Raw genomic sequence first — 21,282 nt, 5'->3', positions numbered from 1 at the left:
AAGGCTCAGTTCTAGGACCACTACTGTTCTCCTCTACCTCTTGGAAATATTTTTAAAAGACATGGTATTTCTTACCATTTTTATGCTGATGACTCGCAAATCTATTTACCACTGAGAAGAGATGCAAACAGTTCTCTTACTCCATTACTTGAATTTCTCAAGGATATTAAAACCTGGATGTCTTTTAATTTTTAAAATTAAACAAAGAAAAAACTGAGATCATTATGTTTGGACCCAGCCAGGTTTGTGACTCCACTACTGTAAACCTTGCAGCAATATGTAAAGCCAGTAGTGACCAATTTAGGCATTAAAATTGATAGTGAATTTAAGCTTGACAAGCAGATAAACATGGTGGTTAAATCCTGTTTTTATCAATTGAAGCTTTTAGCCCAAATTAATCCTGTTTTATCTTTTAATATTTTGGAGCAAGTGATTCATGCTTTTATTTTGACCCGTTTGGATTACTGTAATGCACTTTACATTGGCATGAATTTTGGCACAAATTGCCCTTTCACGCCTACAGCTAGTCCAAAATGCACCTGCTCGTCTGTTAACAGGAACCCGGAAACATGAATTACCGCTGCATATTAAAGTTGCGCCCAGCCTCTACACTTTTGAATCTCGTTTAATTCAGCTGTTATTTTGATTTTTTGAGAATTAGGCATATGCAATATTGGACCCACCGGTGGGTCCCCAGAGTCGATGTGGTTAAAAACACATTTTTATTCCCTGACTTTTGACTCACCATGAGAGCCGTTGTGGTCTTTGTTGTCTCTGTTACTGTTGATGCTATTTTATTTATGTTGTTTGTTTTTGTTTTATATTTTTATCTCTGTAAAGCACTTTGGTAACCTTGCTGTTTGTTTAAATTGTGTTATATAAATAAAGTGGATTGGATTGGATATAAAACACTATATTCTTGCACCTCTGGTTAGATGGTAACTGCATTTCATTAGCTCTATACTTGTACTCTGCATAATGAGAATTAAGTTGAATCCAATCAAATCTAATCTAAAAAATGGTTTCTAATAAAGTACAATGCATAAAAAATATATAATGACTTGCAAATTAATATATGAGCACATTAAAGGGGTTTAATAATTAGGAGTGGATGGATTTTTATCATTGTAGGGTGGAACACACCGTTATGCCCAAATACCATGTAAAAGTGAATTTGCATAATATGTGCCCTTTAATGTCCATGCAAATGTGTGCATTGTAGAACTGCATTTTAAATTTAATACATATGAATACTCATGAGATCACGTTGTTGAATGAGAAGTCTTAAAGGCCCTTTCTTCGTGATCCCATGTCCCAACTTTAGTTAGTGCGTAATGTTGTTGTTAGAATATAAATAATATCTGTAAAATTCTAAAGCTCAAAGTTCAATGCCAAGCAATATTTTATTTAAGAGAATTTGCCTACAACGAACGACCCGTTTGGACTACATCCCTCTAGTTCCTGCAGTAATGACATCACTAAAACAGTTTTTGACTAACCTCCGCCCACATGAACACACAGAAAAGGGGGCGTGGTCTTGTTGCACTCCGACGGAGAAGAGGAAGAGTTGCGGTTGAAGAGTGCTTTTGTCGCCCTTTTTGTCAAAACGCTGTTATTTTCATCTCAGAGTCCAATCACCTTTGTTTGGCCTTCCCAGGATTAGAGATCAATGGTTAGAATTTATGTTTAACTCTGTTCCCGAAAATTATAATCCACATGTAAAACTATGTGCAGCACATTTTGCTGAGGACAGCTTGCTCAATCTCAATCAGTTTAATGCCGGATTCACACAAAGATTATTCTTGAAAGATGGAGCAGTTCCCTCTTTGTCTGGAGAAGGCGTTGTTTATGGACCACAACCGGTAAGTGTATTTTATTATTTAAGTTGGTGCGTTTAACAGTTTCTTTTACTCATTACACAAAGGGCAACGCTGTTTAGTTTTGTTAACTAGATGGTAGGGCTGTACAAAAAAATCGAACACGATTTTCATGCGCATCTTGTCAGTAAAAACGCTCCTGTGATTTTAAGTACATCTCCAGCATGTGCGTTCAGATCAGGATTGGCAGGTTTTCAAAACAAATCCTGCCCACTTACTTCTCAAAACTAGTCCAATCGTGTTACCAGGAGGACAGCGTGCGCTCAGCTGCTGTCGAATCACAACACAGGAACCGCTGGCCCAATCAGAACTCGTTACGTATTTCTGAAGGAGGGACTTCATAGAACAATGAAGTCATCAGCCCTTTTTATGACAGTGAAAGGTGGTGAATTGTGTGAAAAATCCTGTGTTTTTTACACGCGAAACATGAACACATGTTATATTGCACACTGTAAACACAATCAAAGCTTCAAAAAAACAAGAAAAACATGACCTTTAAGAAACAACTGAAGACACTGTTATTCTTTCCTTTCTGCTTCAGTTTACTAATGTACAGGTGCTGGTCATATAATTAGAGTATCATCAGAAAGTTGAATTATTTCACTAATTCCATTCAAATAGTGAAACTTGTATATTATATTTATTCATTACAAACAGACTGATATATTTCAAATGTTTATTTCTTTTAATTTTGATGATTATAACTGACAACTAAGGAAAATCCCAAATTCAGTATCTCAGAAATGTAGAAAATAACTTAAGACCAATACAAAGAAAGGATTTTTAGAAATCTTGGCCACCTGAAAAGTATGAGCATGTAAAGTATGAGCATGTACAGCACTCAATACTTAGTTGTGGCTCCTTTCCCCTGAATGACTGCAGCAATGCGGCGTGGCATGGAGTCGATCAGTCTGTGGCACTGCTCAGGTGTTATGAGAGCACAGGTTGCTCTGATAGTGGCCTTCAGCTCTTCTGCATTCTTGGGTCAGGTATATCACATCTTCCTCTTCACAATACACCATAGATTTTCTATGGGGTTAAGGTCAGGCGAGTTTGCTGGCCAATTAAGAACAGGGATACCATGGTCTTTAAACCAGGTGCTGGTAGCTTTGGCACTGTGTGCAGGTGGCAAGTCCTGCTGGAAAATGAAATCTGCATCTCCATAAAGTTGGTCAGCAGCAGAAAGCAGGAAGTGCTCTAAAACTTCCTGGTATACGACTGTGTTGACCTTTGACCTCAGAAAACACAGTGGACTAACACCAGCAGATGACATGGCACCCCAAACCATCACTGACTGTGGAAACTTTACACTGGACCTCAAGCAACGAGGATTGTGTGCCTCTCCTCTCTTCCTCCAGACTCTGGGACCCTGATATTTACTTTCATCAGAGAACATAACTTTGGACCACTCAGCAGCAGTCCAGTCCTTTTTGAAGTGTGGCACCAGGTGTCTTCAATATTGAACCTTTTCACAATATTCTAATGTTCTGAGATACTGAATTTAGGGTTTTCCTTAGTTGTCAGTTATAATCATCAAAATTAAGAGAAATAAACATTTGAAATATATCAGTCTGTGTGTAATGAATGAATATAATATACAAGTTTCACTTTTTTAATGGAATTATTGAAATAAATCAACTTTTTGATAATATTCTAATTATATGACCAGCACCTGTAGTTTTTGTCTTTCTGTCTGTTGCGGTTATCTCTGCATCAGTACTGTATTTTACTCTACCTGCCTCAATCTATCTCAATCAATCTACTGCATATATCAGGTAAGATGTAAGTGTGTTTGATGACAAACCCCAGAGCTTCTCTCCCGTCTCTTGAAAAACCAGCTTCACTGGTTTTCCCGGAGATGAGTTTCAGAGCTTTTTCTCGAGATCCCAGATCACAGGTGGAACGAGAAGCCTTCAGACGTTCTCATTTACCACGGTAAGTTATTAAATACGGACCTATCTATATCTTAAGTTTCAATTGATTCTAGACTTTCACAATATCACAATAGTTTATTTTACTAATAATTGAATTATTAATAAAACACTTAAAAAACTTTTAATCCAGGGGTGCCTAACATTGATCCTGCAGAATTTTGATTCGACCTTGAAAATTCACCTGACTATAGAGATGAAGTAAAACTCAGATTTAAAAAAATGAGATAACTTTCTGTATCTTCAGCAGTTTTTCTACTTGTCCTGCCAGAGTGGATCAGTGAAGGGTGATGGCGTCTGTTTCAGAGCAGCTTCTGGCCGCTCTGGATGATCTAGATGCAGATAAACTGAAGAGGTTTAAATGGCACTTTAAGAATTATAAGGGCTTTTCAGTTGCGCATCTGGAGAAGGCAGACGCTCATGACACAGTGGATCTGATGATGAAGCGTTTTGGACCAGAAGAGGCTGTGAAGATCACGGTGGACATCCTAAGGAAGATGAACCAGAACCATGTGGCCGAAGAGTTGGAGGACAAACACAAGAAAGGTAACACATTAAAGTAAAAATATAAAAAAATAAAAATGACTAATCATGGCCCATCAAACAAACAAACAACAAAATAAAACAAATATAAAAATAATATTCACAATGCAAATCTGTTTAATAAACAAAGTAAAGGTGGACAAACCAAGAATCATTTGCATAGGACAAATAATCTCCTTGGGTCTTATGGCTGACTTTCACCACTTTCTTATGGTTTCTTTCACCACTGACATTCACACTGAACTGAACAACTGGATCAACTGACTTGACAGCATTGCTGGCTTTGTGAATCTCCTAAATGTTGTCTAGAGACATCTTGCGCTTTATGCAATACATGTCATGTCATTTGTAGCCAGGCAAAATAGTAGAGTCTAGAGAGAATTTCATGAATGTAAAACAAGTTCAATACATCGTTAAGCAGATCCACAAAGACAAGGAGTGATTAATCTGTAAGGCAGCTCTACCATTGTTTTACATTGAAGAAACTCCACACCTTACAAATAACTGACCAGAGAAAACATTTATGCAGATTAACCAACTAGCTATTATTCATGTTACAATAGCCACAAAGTGGTCAAAGCAGCCAGTCATTCACACCTGCTCAGGTACGCACAACAGCACACCTATTGGCTCGGATACATATATATATATATACAGTACAGACCAAAAGTTTGGACACACCTTCTCATTCAAAGAGTTTTCTTTATTTTCATGACTATGAAAATTGTAGATTCACACTGAAGGCATCAAAACTATGAATTAACACATGTGGAATTATATATGGAATCATATACATAACAAAAAAGTGTGAATCAACTGAAAATATGTCATATTGTAGGTTCTTCAAAGTAGCCACCTTTTGCTTTGATTACTGCTTTGCACACTCTTGGCTTTCTCTTGATGAGCTTCAAGAGGTAGTCACCTGAAATGGTCTTTCAACAGTCTTGAAGGAGTTCCCCGAGAGATGCTTAGCACTTGTTGGCCCTTTTGCCTTCTGTCTGCGGTCCAGCTCACCCCTAAACCATCTGGATTGGGTTCAGGTCCGGTGACTGTGGAGGCCAGGTCATCTGGCGCAGCACCCCATCACTCTCCTTCTTGGTCAAATAGCCCTTGATGCCTTCAGTGTGACTCTACAATTTTAATAGTCATGAAAATAAAGAAAACTCTTTGAATGAGAAGGTGTGTCCAAACTTTTGGTCTGTACTGTATCTTCACACATACATATTTTGGCTCAAACTTTCCTCTTTGCTGATGTACAGTATTTGTGTAGTTTAATCTTATTGTATATACACTCCGATCTGTTTTTCTCTCTCACACAGCTCAGGATGAGAGCAGTATTAAGGATCCTGCCCCTGCTGGAGCCGAATCAGAACCGATTGGGGGTATATATTGGTCACTGTCAGCTCATGTATACGTACCCCAAATCACATGTGGCTATACACCAGTAACATAAAAAACCTCATGGTTATTGTGTCATGATCTATATCTTCAAATTATATTTGTGTGTGTGTTTAATAATAGACAAGAAAACCATAGAAGATTGGGACGACATGAGGGTGAGTAAATGATGACAGAATTTCAAACTTTTAAATGAACAATCCCTTTTAAACTAGCCCCTGATAAAATAATAATAATAATAATAAATATAGCTGCAAGCAGCAATTACGGAGCTAAGCACTCCACCAGCAAATTGAGGAGCTAAGCATGGAATGGAGCATCATACCAAATGCTACAATGAGCAATTACAGCAATTTTAGGATGATTATAATTGTAATGGCTGAAAAATCATGAATACAACCACTAGTAATATGATTAAATAAGTTATCACTTTTGACCAACAGGTGGCACTGTAAATCATTTTGGCATGTTCTGTGTGAGATGACAATAGCACACAAAAAGTTTGGTGTCAATATGCCAAAGCATTGCAGAGATACAGCCTGAAGTGTCATTTTGGCATGATGCCTCAAATTCGTTGCGTTGCTATGCAAAGACAGTTTTGTCTATCAACACAAAATTTTGTTCAATAATGTAGGTTTTCAACATAAATCAAAATGGCAGACAGGAAGTTCAGCTTACTGTGGCATATTTTGCATTTATGCTTTCGGCATAAGCCACAAAATATTTTGAGACCAATTTCATTGCAATAGGCTAATTCAATCAAAAGTTATTAGCATTTTTATGAATGTAATTATTAATGAACGGTTTGTTACTCTTGACCAATAGGTGTTGCTGTTACCAAATTGATGTGGCATGGTCAATGTGAGGTGTCCATGGCACATATAAAGTTTGGTGAAAATATGTCAAAGCTTTGCAGAGATACAGCCTCAGATGCATTTTTGACATCTTTCCAGCAAATTTGTTGACGCACTAAATGAGAACAATTTTGTATATTGACACAAAATCCATAACTTTTGGCCAGTGGGGTCTGAAGATGATCCGTGTCAAATTTGGTGAAAATCGGACTAACGGTCTAGGAGGAGTTCGAAAAAGTAGGTTTTCCACATTAATCAAAATGGCGGACAGGAAAGATGGCCAATTTTGGAATAATTGGTATCGATGTTCTCGACATGACCCAACGAATTTAGGTAGACCATTTTCATTTATTCAAAAGCTTTAGCATTCTTTAGATATTTTATTATAACTTACATTATAAAGCCACCAAACATTTTGAGTACCTTCAGGACATGAAGCCAAAGATTTTTGTAATTATTTTCGTAACGATATGATAATGCATTTAAAAAATACAGCAAAATGGCTGACAGGGGAAAATTGGATATCATTCGACTCTACCGAATCTAAAGAAGCCAGTTTTGTGATTTTTGTCTAAACCATTCAGAAGTTATTAGCAAAAATATGCATTTTAAATATCTCCTGACCACTAGGTGGCGCTGCGTCAAAACACAGCAGTTAGTCTCAGGTCATGGTTATTATAACACAAACCAAGTTTGGTCTCAATACGCCAAACCATTGCCGAGATATAGCCTCACATGCATTTTTACTGCTTATTGGGCAGGACCAGTGATGATGAACTAACATCTGACAACTGACAGTTATACTACAACACAAATGGATCCACTCCATGCTGTCCAGTGGGTTGCGCAGCTGTGACATACATATTTTAGTAGTAGATAAATAAATCAGGCGATGTGCCAAAGAGGTAGGTTTAGGGGTAAATTAGGTGCAGATGCTGACACGAATTTCTCTGGCATACCTTGGTAGCCAAACCTGTGCTTACACAGAAGAAAGTCCTGTCTGCATGGCACTGTTCAGTATGGTTTTTGGCATTTCTTAACATTCTGTTTAATTGTTGTATGAGCTGATATAGCCTATAACTGCAAAAATCTAAAAGGATTGTAAGGATTCTCTCCAAGATTCTTATATATCCTAAAACTATACCAGAGTAGGATTATTATTCTGTAACATGGAACTGTGGAAGAATTGATGATAGCACATGTTGATATTTGGCTGACAAATCAGTGAGGGGGTTGTTTTATGCCTGACGACACATAGGAATGTAATATTCAAGCTGTTTATTTATGTCTATACCTGAACCTAAAAATAATAAAATCAGCCTGAATAAATGTTTTTGTTTCTGTGGTGTAAAAAAAGAATAGCACTATTAAAAAAAATTTCTGCTTTCAATGTTAAATCAAATAGTGAATAAACTTGACTGGTTTATCTTACAGCTCGATTTGAAGATAACACAGAGGATGTTCCGGCAGAAAATCCAGCAGAGACAAAAAGATCTTCAGCAGCTGGAAGAGGCTGTGAAATCTTATGAGGTGAGTTTTTGAGGAGTTTCCGTTAAGACTCTCCTCCAGAGCTGGAGCTCTTTCAGTCCCACTGTAGATGTGTGATTGTGATTTATTTTCAGTACTCTGCAGGAGCAGCAGTGGAGGACAGTGAGAAGATGTTTAAAGAGCTCATCAACACCATTGAGAGAAGCTGCTATGAAGTGTCACAGCGATTCAGAGATCAGGAAAAGACTGCAGTGAGTCGAGCTAGAGAAGGACTGGAGCAACTGGAGCAGGAGATCAGTGATCTGAGGAGGAGAGACGCTGAGCTGGAGCAGCTTTCAAACACACAGGATCACATTCAGTTCCTGAAGGTAACACAGATCTAGTGGATTTAAGCAATATCCTGCTATGACAGGAGACTAAGGAGCACTTATAAATGGACTTCAACTCTGAAAATCTCCCCCAAACTGCACATTTTGTATGTCTCTTGTCTAAAACACCTATGTATGGTCTTAGTGCCTCGGTTTATGAGCTCCCCTGACCCGAATCAGGTTCCCTTTCAATACTTCACTCGTACTGCGTCGAAGACGCTTATGGGGGAAAACTCCTTTGTTCTCCTGAACTGAAGCCTTATTCAATCACGCAGTGAAACTGCACGGCCATTGGTTCGTGCAGTGTTATTAAAACAAACCAATGGCTAGGCAGCGGTGCTGCACAAACCTATGGCAGCGAAGCCCGCCAAAGCCCGCCAAAATGGGCGGGGGATCTGGCTATATATTGGCTGCTCCGCCACTGGAATTCAGAATTCTTCTCCTTCAGTGATGACGTCACACTGCTTCGCTGATCTCCGCTGAACTGCTCGCCATTAACACTCCTCACACTGGAACGTGACTGCCGGTCCCCGTTGCAGATACATCGCTTCCCTGCGGCCATCCGGCGAGAGAGATTGAAAGAGCAAATTTCTGTAAAAGAGCCTTTTCTATGGCGTTGTTTCAAATGCCACTCTGCACGCTGATGATGGGCACAGCAAGTGTGTTGCGTGCTTGGGGAAACCCCACGCTGATGCAGCACTCGCGGGGAATTCCTGTTCTCATTGCAAGAACATGAATATCGCCTCTCTGCGCTCGTGAAACGCTTTCTTTTCAGAGAGCGATCTGGCTCCTCGCGCCCTCCTATTTTCTTCCTCCCGTGAGCCAGCAAGGAAGAAAAGGCGGGGCAGAGGATTAAAGCAACAGGATGAAAGTGAGCTCAAAGGGGGCTCAGCCCCCGCGTGCCTCGTTTTCTCCACCCAGAGGGGATTCCCCAGTCCTCTTTATTCAGCCAGACCAATGTCCCTCTGCTGCCGCAAGTGATCTGGTCCTGATCCGCATCTCTGCCCGCCCACGGCTATTGGATGGAAAGCCAAGGCGCTCCACTCCATGGCAGTGCTACAAGTCTTCCAGGCCAAACTTCTCGCCGCCACTGATGAGTCTGGCCCGGATGTCGCCACGCTCAGGGAGCTGAGAAGTGCAACTGACTTGGCACTGTGTGCTACCAAGAGCACTGCCCAGGCCATAGGGCGCTCGATGGCTAACCATCTAATGCGCCGATCTCCCCCAGTGGCCTCTTTTGTCCAGCGATTGAAGAGTTCGCCGAATGCTTCACGGAGGCACAGAAGTCTTCCAAGGCGATGCGACACTTCCTGCCAAAACGCACTTCATCTACCGCTGCCAGTCGCCCCAGACTCGTCTGCCTCCCAAACAAGTGCCCGCTGCTACCGCCGCTGCCCAGCCTGTTAAATCCTAGCCTTGACACCCCGTCGTCATCCTGATCTACAGGCAAGAAATAGGAGGGGGCTAAGTCTCACTGCGGCCGGACCATCCCCCAAACTGCCCCGTGTGTTTCGCTGTCCATCTCCAGGTGTCGACGAAGTTGTTTTTGCTGCAAACAATGGGCCCTTTTTAGCGCCCAGACAGCAAAGCGCTGTTATAGCGCACAAAATAAAAAACACACTCCTTCACAAAAAGAGCAGTTTTCCTCACATAACACTCACGAGTGCTATGTCCACCCGCGGCAGACAAACACTCGAGTTAATCCAACCTCTGTCCATCCGGGCCTCGCAATGGCAAGCCAATCCCGGGGTATCAGATTGGGTCATGGGAATAATAAAACATGGCTATTCCCTTCAGTTCGCTTTCGCGGGGTGGTCACCACTTCGGTGCACAACAATAAAGCTCACGTTCTTTGTGCCGAAGTAGAAAATCTGCTGTTGAAGGGAGCTATAGAAGTCGTTCCCCCAGTGCACTGCGACTCAGGGTTTTACAGCCGTAACTTTCTAGTTCCCAAGAAGGATGGCAGGCTGCGCTCCATCCTCAATTTAAGACATCTGAACCGTGCTCTCATCAGACGGTATTTCAGAATGATCACGCTGAAACAAATCCTCTCACAAATACGCTCAGGGGATTGGTTCTTTTAGCTGGATCTGAAAGACGCTTACTTTCACATCCAGATAGCCCCCAGTCACAGGCCGTTCTTGAGATTTGCCTTCAAGGGTGTGCCTTAGCAATACAAGGTCCTTCCCTTTGGGCTGTCTCTGGTGCCTCGCATGTTTACAAAGTGCATGGATGCGGCTCTCTCCCCTATCAGGCAGAAGGGAATCCGCATTCTCAATTACCTCAACGACTGGCTAGTCCTAGCTCGGTCAGAGGGGGAGGCATCTAGTTACAGAACTTTGCTCCTCAGCCATCTGGAATGCCTGGGGCTCAGGGTGAATTTTGCCAAGTGTTCGCTGTCCCCCAGCCAACGGATATCATTTCTGGGAAGAGTGTTAGACTCAGTTACGATGAGGGCAACAATGGTGAAGGAGCGCTTCGCGGCTCTACAGCGACTCGCGGCCTCTTTCAAAATAGGTGCTTCTTGTCCTCTAAAAACTTTCCAGAAGTTGCTCGGCCTTATGGCCAATGTTCCTCTGCTGCCGGAAGTGATCTGGTCCTAATCCGCATCTGTGCCCGCCCACGGCTATTGGATGGAAAGCCAAGGCCAACCATCCATCCAAACCCTGCCGTACGATGTCGGCGCTCGCCGGGTGTGCTTATTCATCGGCAGGTCAAGCAGCCACGGCGCTCCACTCCATGGCAGTGATACAAGTCTTCCAGGCCAAACTTCTCGCCGCCACTGATGAGTCTGGCCCGGATGTCGCCACGCTCAGGAAGCTGAGAAGTGCAACGGACTTGGCACTGTGTGCTACCAAGAGCACTGCCCAGGCCATAGGGCGCTCGATGGCTAACGTGGTCGTCCTGGAGCGCCACTTGTCAAGGATCAAGGATGCTGACAGAGCCCAGTTCCTGGATGCGCCGATCTCCCCCAGTGGCCTCTTTTGTCCAGCGATTGAAGAGTTCGCTGAATGCTTCAAGGAGGCACAGAAGTCTTCCCAGGCGATGCGACACTTCCTGCCAAAACGCGCTTCATCTACCGCTGCCAGTCGCCCCAGACTCGTCAGCCTCCCAAAGAAGCGCCCGCTGCTACCGCCGCTGCCCAGTCTGTTCATCATTGAATTCAGTGATGTCATCTCTGTTCAGTTAAATAGTGTCTGTGCATTTATTTGCAATCAAGTCAATGATATCGCTGTAGATGAAGTGACCCCAACTAAGCAAGCCAGAGTTGACAGCGGCAAGGAACCGAAACTCCATCGGTGACAGAATGGAGAAAAAAAACCTTGGGAGAAACCAGGCTCAGTTGGGTTGTCTTCTTTCTCCTCCTTTTTCATGGTAATGCACTCAACTTCCAGCTCTATCTCTTTGTCTTGCTCCTGCAATTTTTCATTTGCCCACAGAACAAATTTCCCTGCAGCTGCATTGACTGAGGCAAAGTCTCTTGACATGCTTTTCATGCTTTCATGTGTTGCCATAACCATTCTGTGGGCAGACAAAATATCCATCCATTGTGTTTGGAGGTATATGGACAGTGGTGATGTCTGCTCAGATATCCTGAGGAAGGTCTGTGCTGTCAGTATCATCTCATACTCAAGCAGAGCCTCAACAAATCCTCGTGCCTGAACTTGAGCAGTTGTTTTCATGGTCATATCCTCTTGTATCGCCGTTAATGCAAGGGTGACATCCACATAAAGACAATTATCTGGATTTGCAAATGATCCAAACACTTTCCTGAGAGCATTATCTTTGGCCCACCACCTTGTATCGCCAATTGGTAAGAGTCGCCTCTGGTGCTTGCCCTGGCTCTCACTTTCCCACACATTCATCCTTTTGTATGACTCGCGAAAGAACACTGCAATATCATTGAGAACTGCAAACAGTGAACCACTTTCTATTACTTTTTGGGTTGTGTCAGCAAGAACTAGGTTGAGGACATGCGCAAAACACCAAACATGCACTTGATTTGGTGTCACTTTGGACATCTGAGTAGAAAAGCCTTTGTATTGACCTTGCATATCAGAATCAGAATCAGAATCAGAATGAGCTTTATTGCCAGGTATGTTCACACATACGAGGAATTTGTTTTCGTGACAGAGCTCCGCAGTGCAACATAACAGCGACAGAACAAAAAACACAATAAGGAATAAAAAATACAAAAAAATACAAATAGGTGGGTAAGGATTGACAATATACAAATTGACAATGTATGGCAGGTATATTAAAAAGAGCATTTATGTATGTACATGTATATTATGTGGAAAAATTGTAACTGTACGCTAAGTATGTGTGTTTGGATAAATAAGTGTATGTCTATATAAATATAAATATAAGTAGTATAGTGTGTTCCATGTATGTACATGTATATTATGTGCAAAAGATTTACGTGTACGCTAAGTATGTGTGTTGGATAAAAAGTGTAGTGTATATAAATATAAATAGTGTAGTGTGTCCCACAGTTATTATCAGCTGTTCATAAGATGGATTGCCTGAGGGAAGAAACTGTTCCTGTGTCTGGTCGTTCTGGTGCTCAGTGCTCTGTAGCGTCGACCAGATGGCAACAGTTCAAAGAGGGAGTGTGCTGGATGTGAGGGGTCCAGAGTGATTTTAACAGCCCTTTTGCTCACTCTGGATAAGTACAGTTCTTGAATAGATGGGAGGGTTGTACCGATAATTCGCTCAGCAGTCCGGACTACCCTCTGTAGTCTTCTGAGGTCCGATTTAGAAGCTGAGCTGAACCAGACAGTTACTGAAGTGCAGAGGATGGATTCGATGATGGTGGAGTAGAACTGTTTCAGCAGATCCTGTGGCAGGTTAAACTTCCTCAGCTGGCGAAGGAAGTACAACCTCTGCTGGGCCTTTTTCACAATGGAGTCAATGTGAATGTCCCACTTCAGGTCCTGAGAGATAGTGGTGCCCAGGAACCTGAATGACTCCACTGCAGTCACAGTGCTGTTCATGATGGTGAGTGGGGGGAGTGCAGGGGGGTTTCTCCTGAAGTCCACGATCATCTCCACTGTTTTGAGCGTGTTAAGCTCCAGGTTGTTGAGACTGCACCAGACAGCCAGCTCTTTAACCTCCTGTCTGTAAGCAGACTCGTCACCGTCCTGAATGAGGCTGATGAGTGTGGTGTCATCTGCAAACTTCAGGAGCTTGACAGAGGGGTCCTTAGATGTGCAGTCATTAGTGTACAGGGAGAAGAGCAGTGGGGAGAGAACACAGCCCTGGGGAGCTCCGGTGCTGATTGTACGGGTGCTGGATGTGTATTTTCCCAGCCTCACTAGCTGCTGCCTGTCTGTCAGGAAGCTGTTGATCCACTGACAGATGGAGGTGGGCACGGAGAGCTGAGTTAGTTTGGGCAGGAGGAGGTTTGGGATGATCGTGTTGAAGGCAGAGCTGAAGTCCACAAACAGGATCCTCACATAGGTCCCCGGTCTGTCTAGGTGTTGCAGAACATAATGCAGTCCGATGTTTACTGCATCGTCTACAGACCTGTTTGCTCTGTAGGCAAACTGAAGAGGATCCAGCAAGGGTCCAGTGATGTCCTTCAGGTGGGCCAGCACCAGTTTTTCAAATGACTTCATGACTACAGACGTTAGAGCCACAGGCCTGTAGTCATTTAGTCCTGTAATTTTGGATTTCTTTGGAATGGGGATGATGGTGGAGCGTTTGAAGCATGAAGGGACTTCGCACAGCTCCAGCGATCTGTTGAAGATCTTTGTGAAGATGGGGGCCAGCTGGTCAGCACAGGATTTCAGACAGGCTGGTGTAACACAATCTGGGCCTGGTGCTTTTTTCCTTTTCTGCTTCCTGAAGACCTGGCACACCGCATCCTCGCTGATCTGTATTGCAGGTGTGGGCAAGTGGGGGGGGATGCAGGAGGTGTGAATGGTGAGAGCGCTTGATTATAGAGGTGTTCAGGGTGGGTTGCAGGAGTTGTGAGTGGTGTGAACAGTTGTTTGGAGAGGCATTCAGGGTTGGTTGCTGGAGTTGTGAATGGTGAGAGCGGTTGATTGGAGAGGTGATCAGGATGGGTTGCAGGAGCTGTTAATGGTGTGAACGGTTGTGTGGAGAGCCATTCAGGGTTGGTTGCAGGATCCACCATTCTGTAGCATGTCCGATGCACTTGCTCAGATCCAAATTGAGCTACTCAGCAAGATCTGAAACAAGACTGACAAAATATTGTCCAGTCGATTCCTTACACTTGACAATGCTTATAAGCCTTCCGTGAATTTTGTCTGTAACATATCGTACAACACTATAACATTGATCTTGTGATGTGATGTCTTGTGTGGTGTCAGTCTGAAGTGAGAACATTTCAGCATTCTTTATGTCTCTCACAATGGTCTCCTGGATAAGCTGCTGAATGGTGTTAATGACAGAATTAATGGTTCTTACAGACAGTAATAAAACCATGGAACCTCTGCCTTTTGCCCCAGATTTATGAATCCTCCTGGATTTTTCGATACATTCCTACTTGCTCAACAGGACTATAACCTCCAAGAAGTTACCATGATCAATACTGAAGTCATCAAACATGTATGCAGCCTCATTCTCTGACCTATAGCTTAGGCCTCTTTTGCCAATCATTTTTACAACATCAACTACACGCTCCAGTACTTGTCGTTTCTTTCGGATTTGTTTCCTGTGCGAGGACAACTGACTTCCACTAAGTAAGTCTTTCACATCAGATTTAGAGGCATTTAAAAAGTATGCTTCTGCACAAGTTTTGTGAGCCATGCTCTTTTCATGTTCCTCTAATCGCTGATGCACGTTTCCAGTCTCTCATACCACTAACTGAAGATTTGTCAGTTGACTTGGCAAATGCTGAGCAGACAGAGTAATGTAATGCATGGCGTTCTTGGCAGTAAGTAAGCCACCTTCTGTTAGTGCCATCCTTGCAACAGAATAATTTTTGCACTACTGGATTACTTGATGTTTGTTGAGGATGATACTCAAAAAAGGCCATCAAGCTGTCATGGTGGGGACGAATGTAGTAATCCATTTGTTCCTTAGTGTTTTCACTCCTCTACTGTGAATGTTCTTACTTCTCCACTCTCTCCTATTCTTCCATGTACTCTATCCTCTACTCTATCACGTGTTCTTTCTTTTCCTCTCTTCTCTATCCTGTCTACTCTCATCTCCTCTCTCTTCTTCACATTCTTCTCCTGCCTCATGCCCTCTCTAATATAATGTATTATTAATATTAAAAATATTTTCTCAACTAACCTGCTATGGTCTTTAAAAGGCTTTCTTGAGGTTAATGTAATGTTCTGTTACATAATTGTTCTCCTGCTGTTTTATTGACTGATTGATTGATATTAATTATGAGGCATATATACGATAGATCGGTTTACTTGAACTGAGGCGCTAAAGCAATCTATCACGTCTCATTTAGTGCCAAAATGGTATTGTCTGAATTTCGTAATAAAATGGACAGAACCTGAGAGCTGAGTTTTAAAAGTCATTTATATAGATCAGTGAGTGGTGTCCTGTTACAGCTGGAACATTGTAACTTTTTGAAACAAAACATTGTAGTAACCTACGTGTATCATTAAATGTCTGTCTCACCTCAGCAGTCAGGCCTGCCCTGCTGACATCTTCAATGAAGTCTTTTGCCGGCCTTCCAGAAAATAATTAATTTATCTTGACACATTTGATGGCATCTGCCTCAAGTGCTTGTTGTTTTCTCTCTCTCAACTTCTCTGCCCCTCCTTTACGCTTAGATATTTTATTATTTTGTTGCTTATCATCACATCGCTGCAGTTGTAAAAGCTGCCTCTTTTCAAGGCTAGAACTTGATTCTGATTGGCCAGTGCTCAGTGAACACGACACGTGTGCTCATCACAGGTTTAGACCCGTCAGTCTCGCAGCTCGCATCGGCTTCATGAGAGAGACACATAAGCCCGGAAATTGGACTATAGAACAATATACTTAAGAATATATTTATGATTAATAATGATTTAAAAACAAAATACATGCAGCACCAGCCCAACCAGACCGCGGAGCACTGGGAATCTCCCAGTAATCCCGATGGCCAGTACATGCCTGCCATGAGATGAGATTTATGACATAAACTATGCAACTAAATAAATACATGATTGTGATAGAGAATAAGAATATGATGTCTGATTTGTTTAGAGTGCATAGTCTTTTGCATCGCTTATAAATATTTCTGCCTTGTTTAGTGATTATAATCCACATTGGATCGAGTTATTTCAAACACTTACTGCTGAGTAAGAGTGAGTTTTGAGCTCAACTTATTTTATAAAGTCTTTAATACTGGTGTTAAAGCTGTTATCTCTCTGAAATGATCCGTGGCTGACGATCTCCGATCTCCTATCATTATTATAACAGTATATATATATTCTGACCAAGTTTGCCCTGATGGAGGTCACAGTTTAAATTCTGAGTACAGCTTCAAGATGGGCATCACTAAGCCTGGACCTGTACTTGCTTTTATTGAAGTTCATAGTTGAGAAAGGTTCCTCACACAGATATGTGCCCGACTGAACACTTTGGACAGCTCTAGGAAGCATGGAGGTAATTCTCCTAAAAACTGTCCAATCTTGTCTGCTTATCCCTGTGCCTCTCTGAATTTAGTTTTTATCTCACTGTTGCACTGCAAGTCAGTAAGTTCCATTTGCAACACACTTGGGACACCCTCCACATCAGCTGAGATTGGGTCTGCAATCACCTGGAAAGTGTCACGATGTGTCTTGAAGACAGCAAAACGGTGATTAAATTCCTGCAGATGACAGCAGAGGCATATTCATCACCACTGAATGCTGTGCCCTCCTCCACAAGAGATCTGGATGTTGGGAAATGACTGCATTTCAAGCATTTGCTTCACAGTGCCTGTTGGTGAATAATGCAGTGCAGAACAACTGTTCCTCTTCTAACTTTCTTTGTACTAGCACTACCAGTCCATTCTTCCCCCTGTCATAGACGGAAGCCATCAGTGGTAATGCCGCCCAGCCTGTTCCACAGCAAACCAACGTGCTCAAGTGTGTCACACAGCTGCTGAAATATATCTTTGGCTGTGGTACGGCTGTGCATTGGACACAAACTCAGCAACTCTTCTGTCACTTCAAATCGGTCATTAATACCCCTGATGAAAATTGCTAACTGAGCCCTGACGGTTATGTCTGTGCTTTCGTCAAGCACCACAGAGTATGCAGTGAAAACCTTAGATTTGCTGCGTAAATTATCATAAATGTCACTTGATAACTCGCTGATCTGCTCCGCCACTGTGTTTGACGAAAAAGATTGATTGTTGAACATGTTTTTCTTTTCTGGACAAAGAATATCAGCATGCAATCCTTAATAAACTGCCCTTCTGTGAATGGCTTTCCCGCTTTAATGATCAACTCACTCACCACATAACTTGCCTCTCCTGAAGGATCAGCATCCGTCTGAGGTCTGTGCTGAAGGCTCGTCTCATTGAGGGCAATGTTGTGGTATCCCTGGGTGCAGATCTACCAGTCTGGACACGGGTCAGATCCAAGTGACTATGGTATCCTTGGGTTAAGCAGCAACAAACAGGCCAATATATTAGTCTATATAGTCTTCTGATTATGTAACATGTACATCGGGTGTTCCGGTTGACCTAATTGATGCACCCTAAAAATCCTTTATTGTATTTGGATATTAGAAGTGTATTAGTGTGTAATGTGTAAGCCAGGTTAAAGAAGTGGGTCTTTAATCTAGATTTAAACTGCAAGAGTGTGCAGGGCTGGGGAGTAACGAAATACATGTAACGGCGTTACATATTTAAAAATATTACAAAATATGAGTTACTGTATTTCGTTATAATTACATTTTAAATAAGTGGTAATCAGATTACAGTTACATCTGAAAAGTATTTTATTTTACCATTTTGTGATTACTTTTTATTTTGATGTAATTTATTAATTTAATATTTAAGTAAACAGTTTGGGGATTTCAGCCAATACTGCGACTGAATTGAAACAAAAAACCCTGCGTGCAGCAGCTGTTCATTTAGGGACTCCTAGTGAGCAATACATGCTCATCACGACACAAACAACCTCCTAGAACTCACACTTTGCATTCAGTTAACAGATCCATATGAATCATGCATGAAATAGAAGTTAATAAAGTCAAACGATAGCTTCATGTGCTTTACAGATGAACTTGAAGTCTTTATTTATTCGAGATGCTCAATAAAAGATAATCTTTGACTCGGTAATGCAAGTTCATGATCCGATTCGTGAACAGATGATTCTTTTGAGTCAGTCTTTTCAAATTATAATTTATTTTCTTTAACGAAATCTGTGTGGAAACCACAAACTGGATAGATCTGAGGTGCAGGGCTCCGACGTCCTGGGGCTATTGTGTTTTCCAGTCAGCTCCAAAATATATCATAGCCTTGCCCGACGGGCTATCGTGAATAGTGATGTAATATTCCTAACTTGATTCGCGTGGTTCACTCGCTTGAAGGGGTAAAACGGAACGTAGTTGATCGTTTACACTTGTTTCTAAATCTTGCCAATTCAAACGTTTTAAACCATTCGCGTGCATTCGGAGCTTACGTGCACTCATTCAAAGCACGCGCTGAGAGCAGCGTTTCAGACAATGCACTTAAACAAAATTAATTCATCTTTCGCGTGTCCTTGCTTCTGAATAAACACATAAACACAAAATCATCTCAAAATAATTGTCTCTGCAAGTATTCTTGTAAACACGTTCGGTTATGTCTTAAGTGTACATTCAGTTTTTGCTTCATTATCTTTTAATTATACAATCCAAATAACATGTTTTTAGCATATTTTTTTGGATAGTAATTCAATGGTTTCCTCTAATTTAAAATAGAGCACAGACTATGTTTTTTTTTTTTTTCAATTTAGATATTTCTTTTAGTTGTATGATTCTTGTATTTGATATAGGATTTGTTTCAAAATAAAAATAAAAATTAGAATTTCAAATTAGTTTTATTATTTAACATTTAAATTTCACAATGAAATATGCAGCATTTTGTCGTTTGTCTAATAATAAAAGGACACATTTTCATTTATAATTTGTCTTACATTTAGTAAAAATAAATAAATTGTCAGAAAATTGTATGGCGTTATCTGTATTGTGAATTTTATCGCATCAGAAGTTTATTGTATCGTTACATCCCGAAATGCTACTCTATGTTATAAGTTTATTGTTTATTAAATGCTACTCGAAATGCTATAAGTTTTTGCTGATCATGCAGATTTGTCCAGAGAAAAGTTCAGTAAATGTCTTTTTTTTTTTTATTCCGGGTTAGTTAAATTCATTTTGGGCTACCAAAACCTGAAGAATGCCTGTCCGAAGGGCTACCAGTGATTTTGAAATCGCAACCCCTCAGGTGTGTTTCCCAAAAGCATTGTTAATAACGACATTGCTTGTGGCCATGGGAAACGAACCCTGTCAATTTTGACTCAGCGATTCTTTTGCGACTCTTTTTCACTTAAAGTTTGGTCCATTCATTAAACAAATCTATTGTATAACTAGGACAACTGTCATTATGTTTTTGGTGTGTCTGGATTCATTTAGAATTTTGGAATGCAGCAAGAAACGGCACAGAATGCCATTCATTATATTCAAATTGAATTTATATTGATTAGTAAATTTAAATGACAACATTATTTTGTTGTTCATAGAAATCCTGTGGAAAATTGATGTTCTTAAAAATAAAATGCAAAGAAAACACAAATCTTATGGGTGGTAGATGTCAGAAAGCATAAAATCAAGACATCAAGTTAATATCTTCCTTTGTGTTACAAAGCTTAAGTATTTCAAAGTATTCTAAAGTATTTAGATTAAGTTACTTAACCCGAGTAATCTAAAAAAAATACATTACTGTATTTTGTAATCTGTAGTGGAATACATTTTAAAAGTAACCTTCCCAATCCTGAGAGTGTGTCTGCCTCCTGAACAATGTTTAATTAGGTTATTCCAGAGTTTAGGCGCTAAATAGGAAACGGATCTGCCACCCGCAGTTGATTTTGATATTGCGATATGTAGATTTTGAGATGATAATGGATGAGAAGCGCTGAAATGCAACAGAAGTTCACTGAGATACTGGGAAGCTAAACCACTCAGATCTTTATAGATAATCAGCAGAACTTTAACATTTACACAATGCTTAAAATGAAACTCACATATTGCACCTCATATTTAGGTAATTTTGTGCATGGCCTTGAATGTCATTCATGTTTTTTTACTATGTTTGATTATTCAGTTTTGAGGTGATGGAATTTGATTTCTGTTCTCTGTAGAGTTTCCAGTCTCTCTCAGCACCTCCTGAATCTACAGACGTACCCAAAATTCCCTTTGGTTCTTTCTTCTCTTTTGATGGCCTGAAAGAAACTGTCCGTCAGCTGACAGACAAACTAAATGATGTCTGCAAAGAGGAGATCTTGAACATCTCAGACAGAGGTAAAGTCCTGGAGATTCATCTGCTCTCAGAAATTAGTCTTCCATCATCTGATATCTTGGAGAACATCATATTAGAAATGTGTCATGAATGGATACAGGATCATGAAAATCACACTGTTCTTGTCTGTTGATTTCCACAGTCACGTACAACAGCATTGCTTCTAAGACCAGGAATGACCTCCTACAATGTAAGTCACTAAAGCTGCGTTCACACCATCAGTGACTTTGTCGCTCAATGTTCCTATCCCATTAATGCTATTGGTAAAGTGCTCATGTGGACATATCTTCAGTAAATGTGATCACTTGATATATTGCTGATAAAACTAGGATTCTAATTTAAATAGGAATTGGTTTTCTT

General features: G+C 41.1%; 1 protein-coding gene across 1 annotated transcript in view; it reads left to right on the top strand.

The window, feature by feature from the left end:
- The first annotated feature begins 3,590 nt into the window (after positions 1 to 3,590).
- LOC132106015 (uncharacterized) overlaps positions 3,591 to 21,282 on the top strand; it is a 32,199-nt gene continuing 14,507 nt past the window's right edge. The window contains exons 1-6 of the mRNA XM_059511598.1: positions 3,591 to 4,354; positions 5,671 to 5,733; positions 5,873 to 5,907; positions 8,038 to 8,133; positions 8,226 to 8,459; positions 20,765 to 21,046. Of these exons, the coding sequence (XP_059367581.1) occupies positions 4,099 to 4,354; positions 5,671 to 5,733; positions 5,873 to 5,907; positions 8,038 to 8,133; positions 8,226 to 8,459; positions 20,765 to 21,046 (966 nt within the window). The 5' untranslated portion in view covers positions 3,591 to 4,098. The remainder of the gene's footprint in view (positions 4,355 to 5,670; positions 5,734 to 5,872; positions 5,908 to 8,037; positions 8,134 to 8,225; positions 8,460 to 20,764; positions 21,047 to 21,282) is intronic.

The sequence above is a fragment of the Carassius carassius genome, chromosome 26 (genome assembly GCF_963082965.1).
Source record: "Carassius carassius chromosome 26, fCarCar2.1, whole genome shotgun sequence".
Taxonomy (NCBI): Eukaryota; Metazoa; Chordata; class Actinopteri; order Cypriniformes; family Cyprinidae; genus Carassius; species Carassius carassius.
Note: the sequence above shows the minus strand (reverse complement) of the source record. Positions and strands in the feature narration are given on the sequence as shown.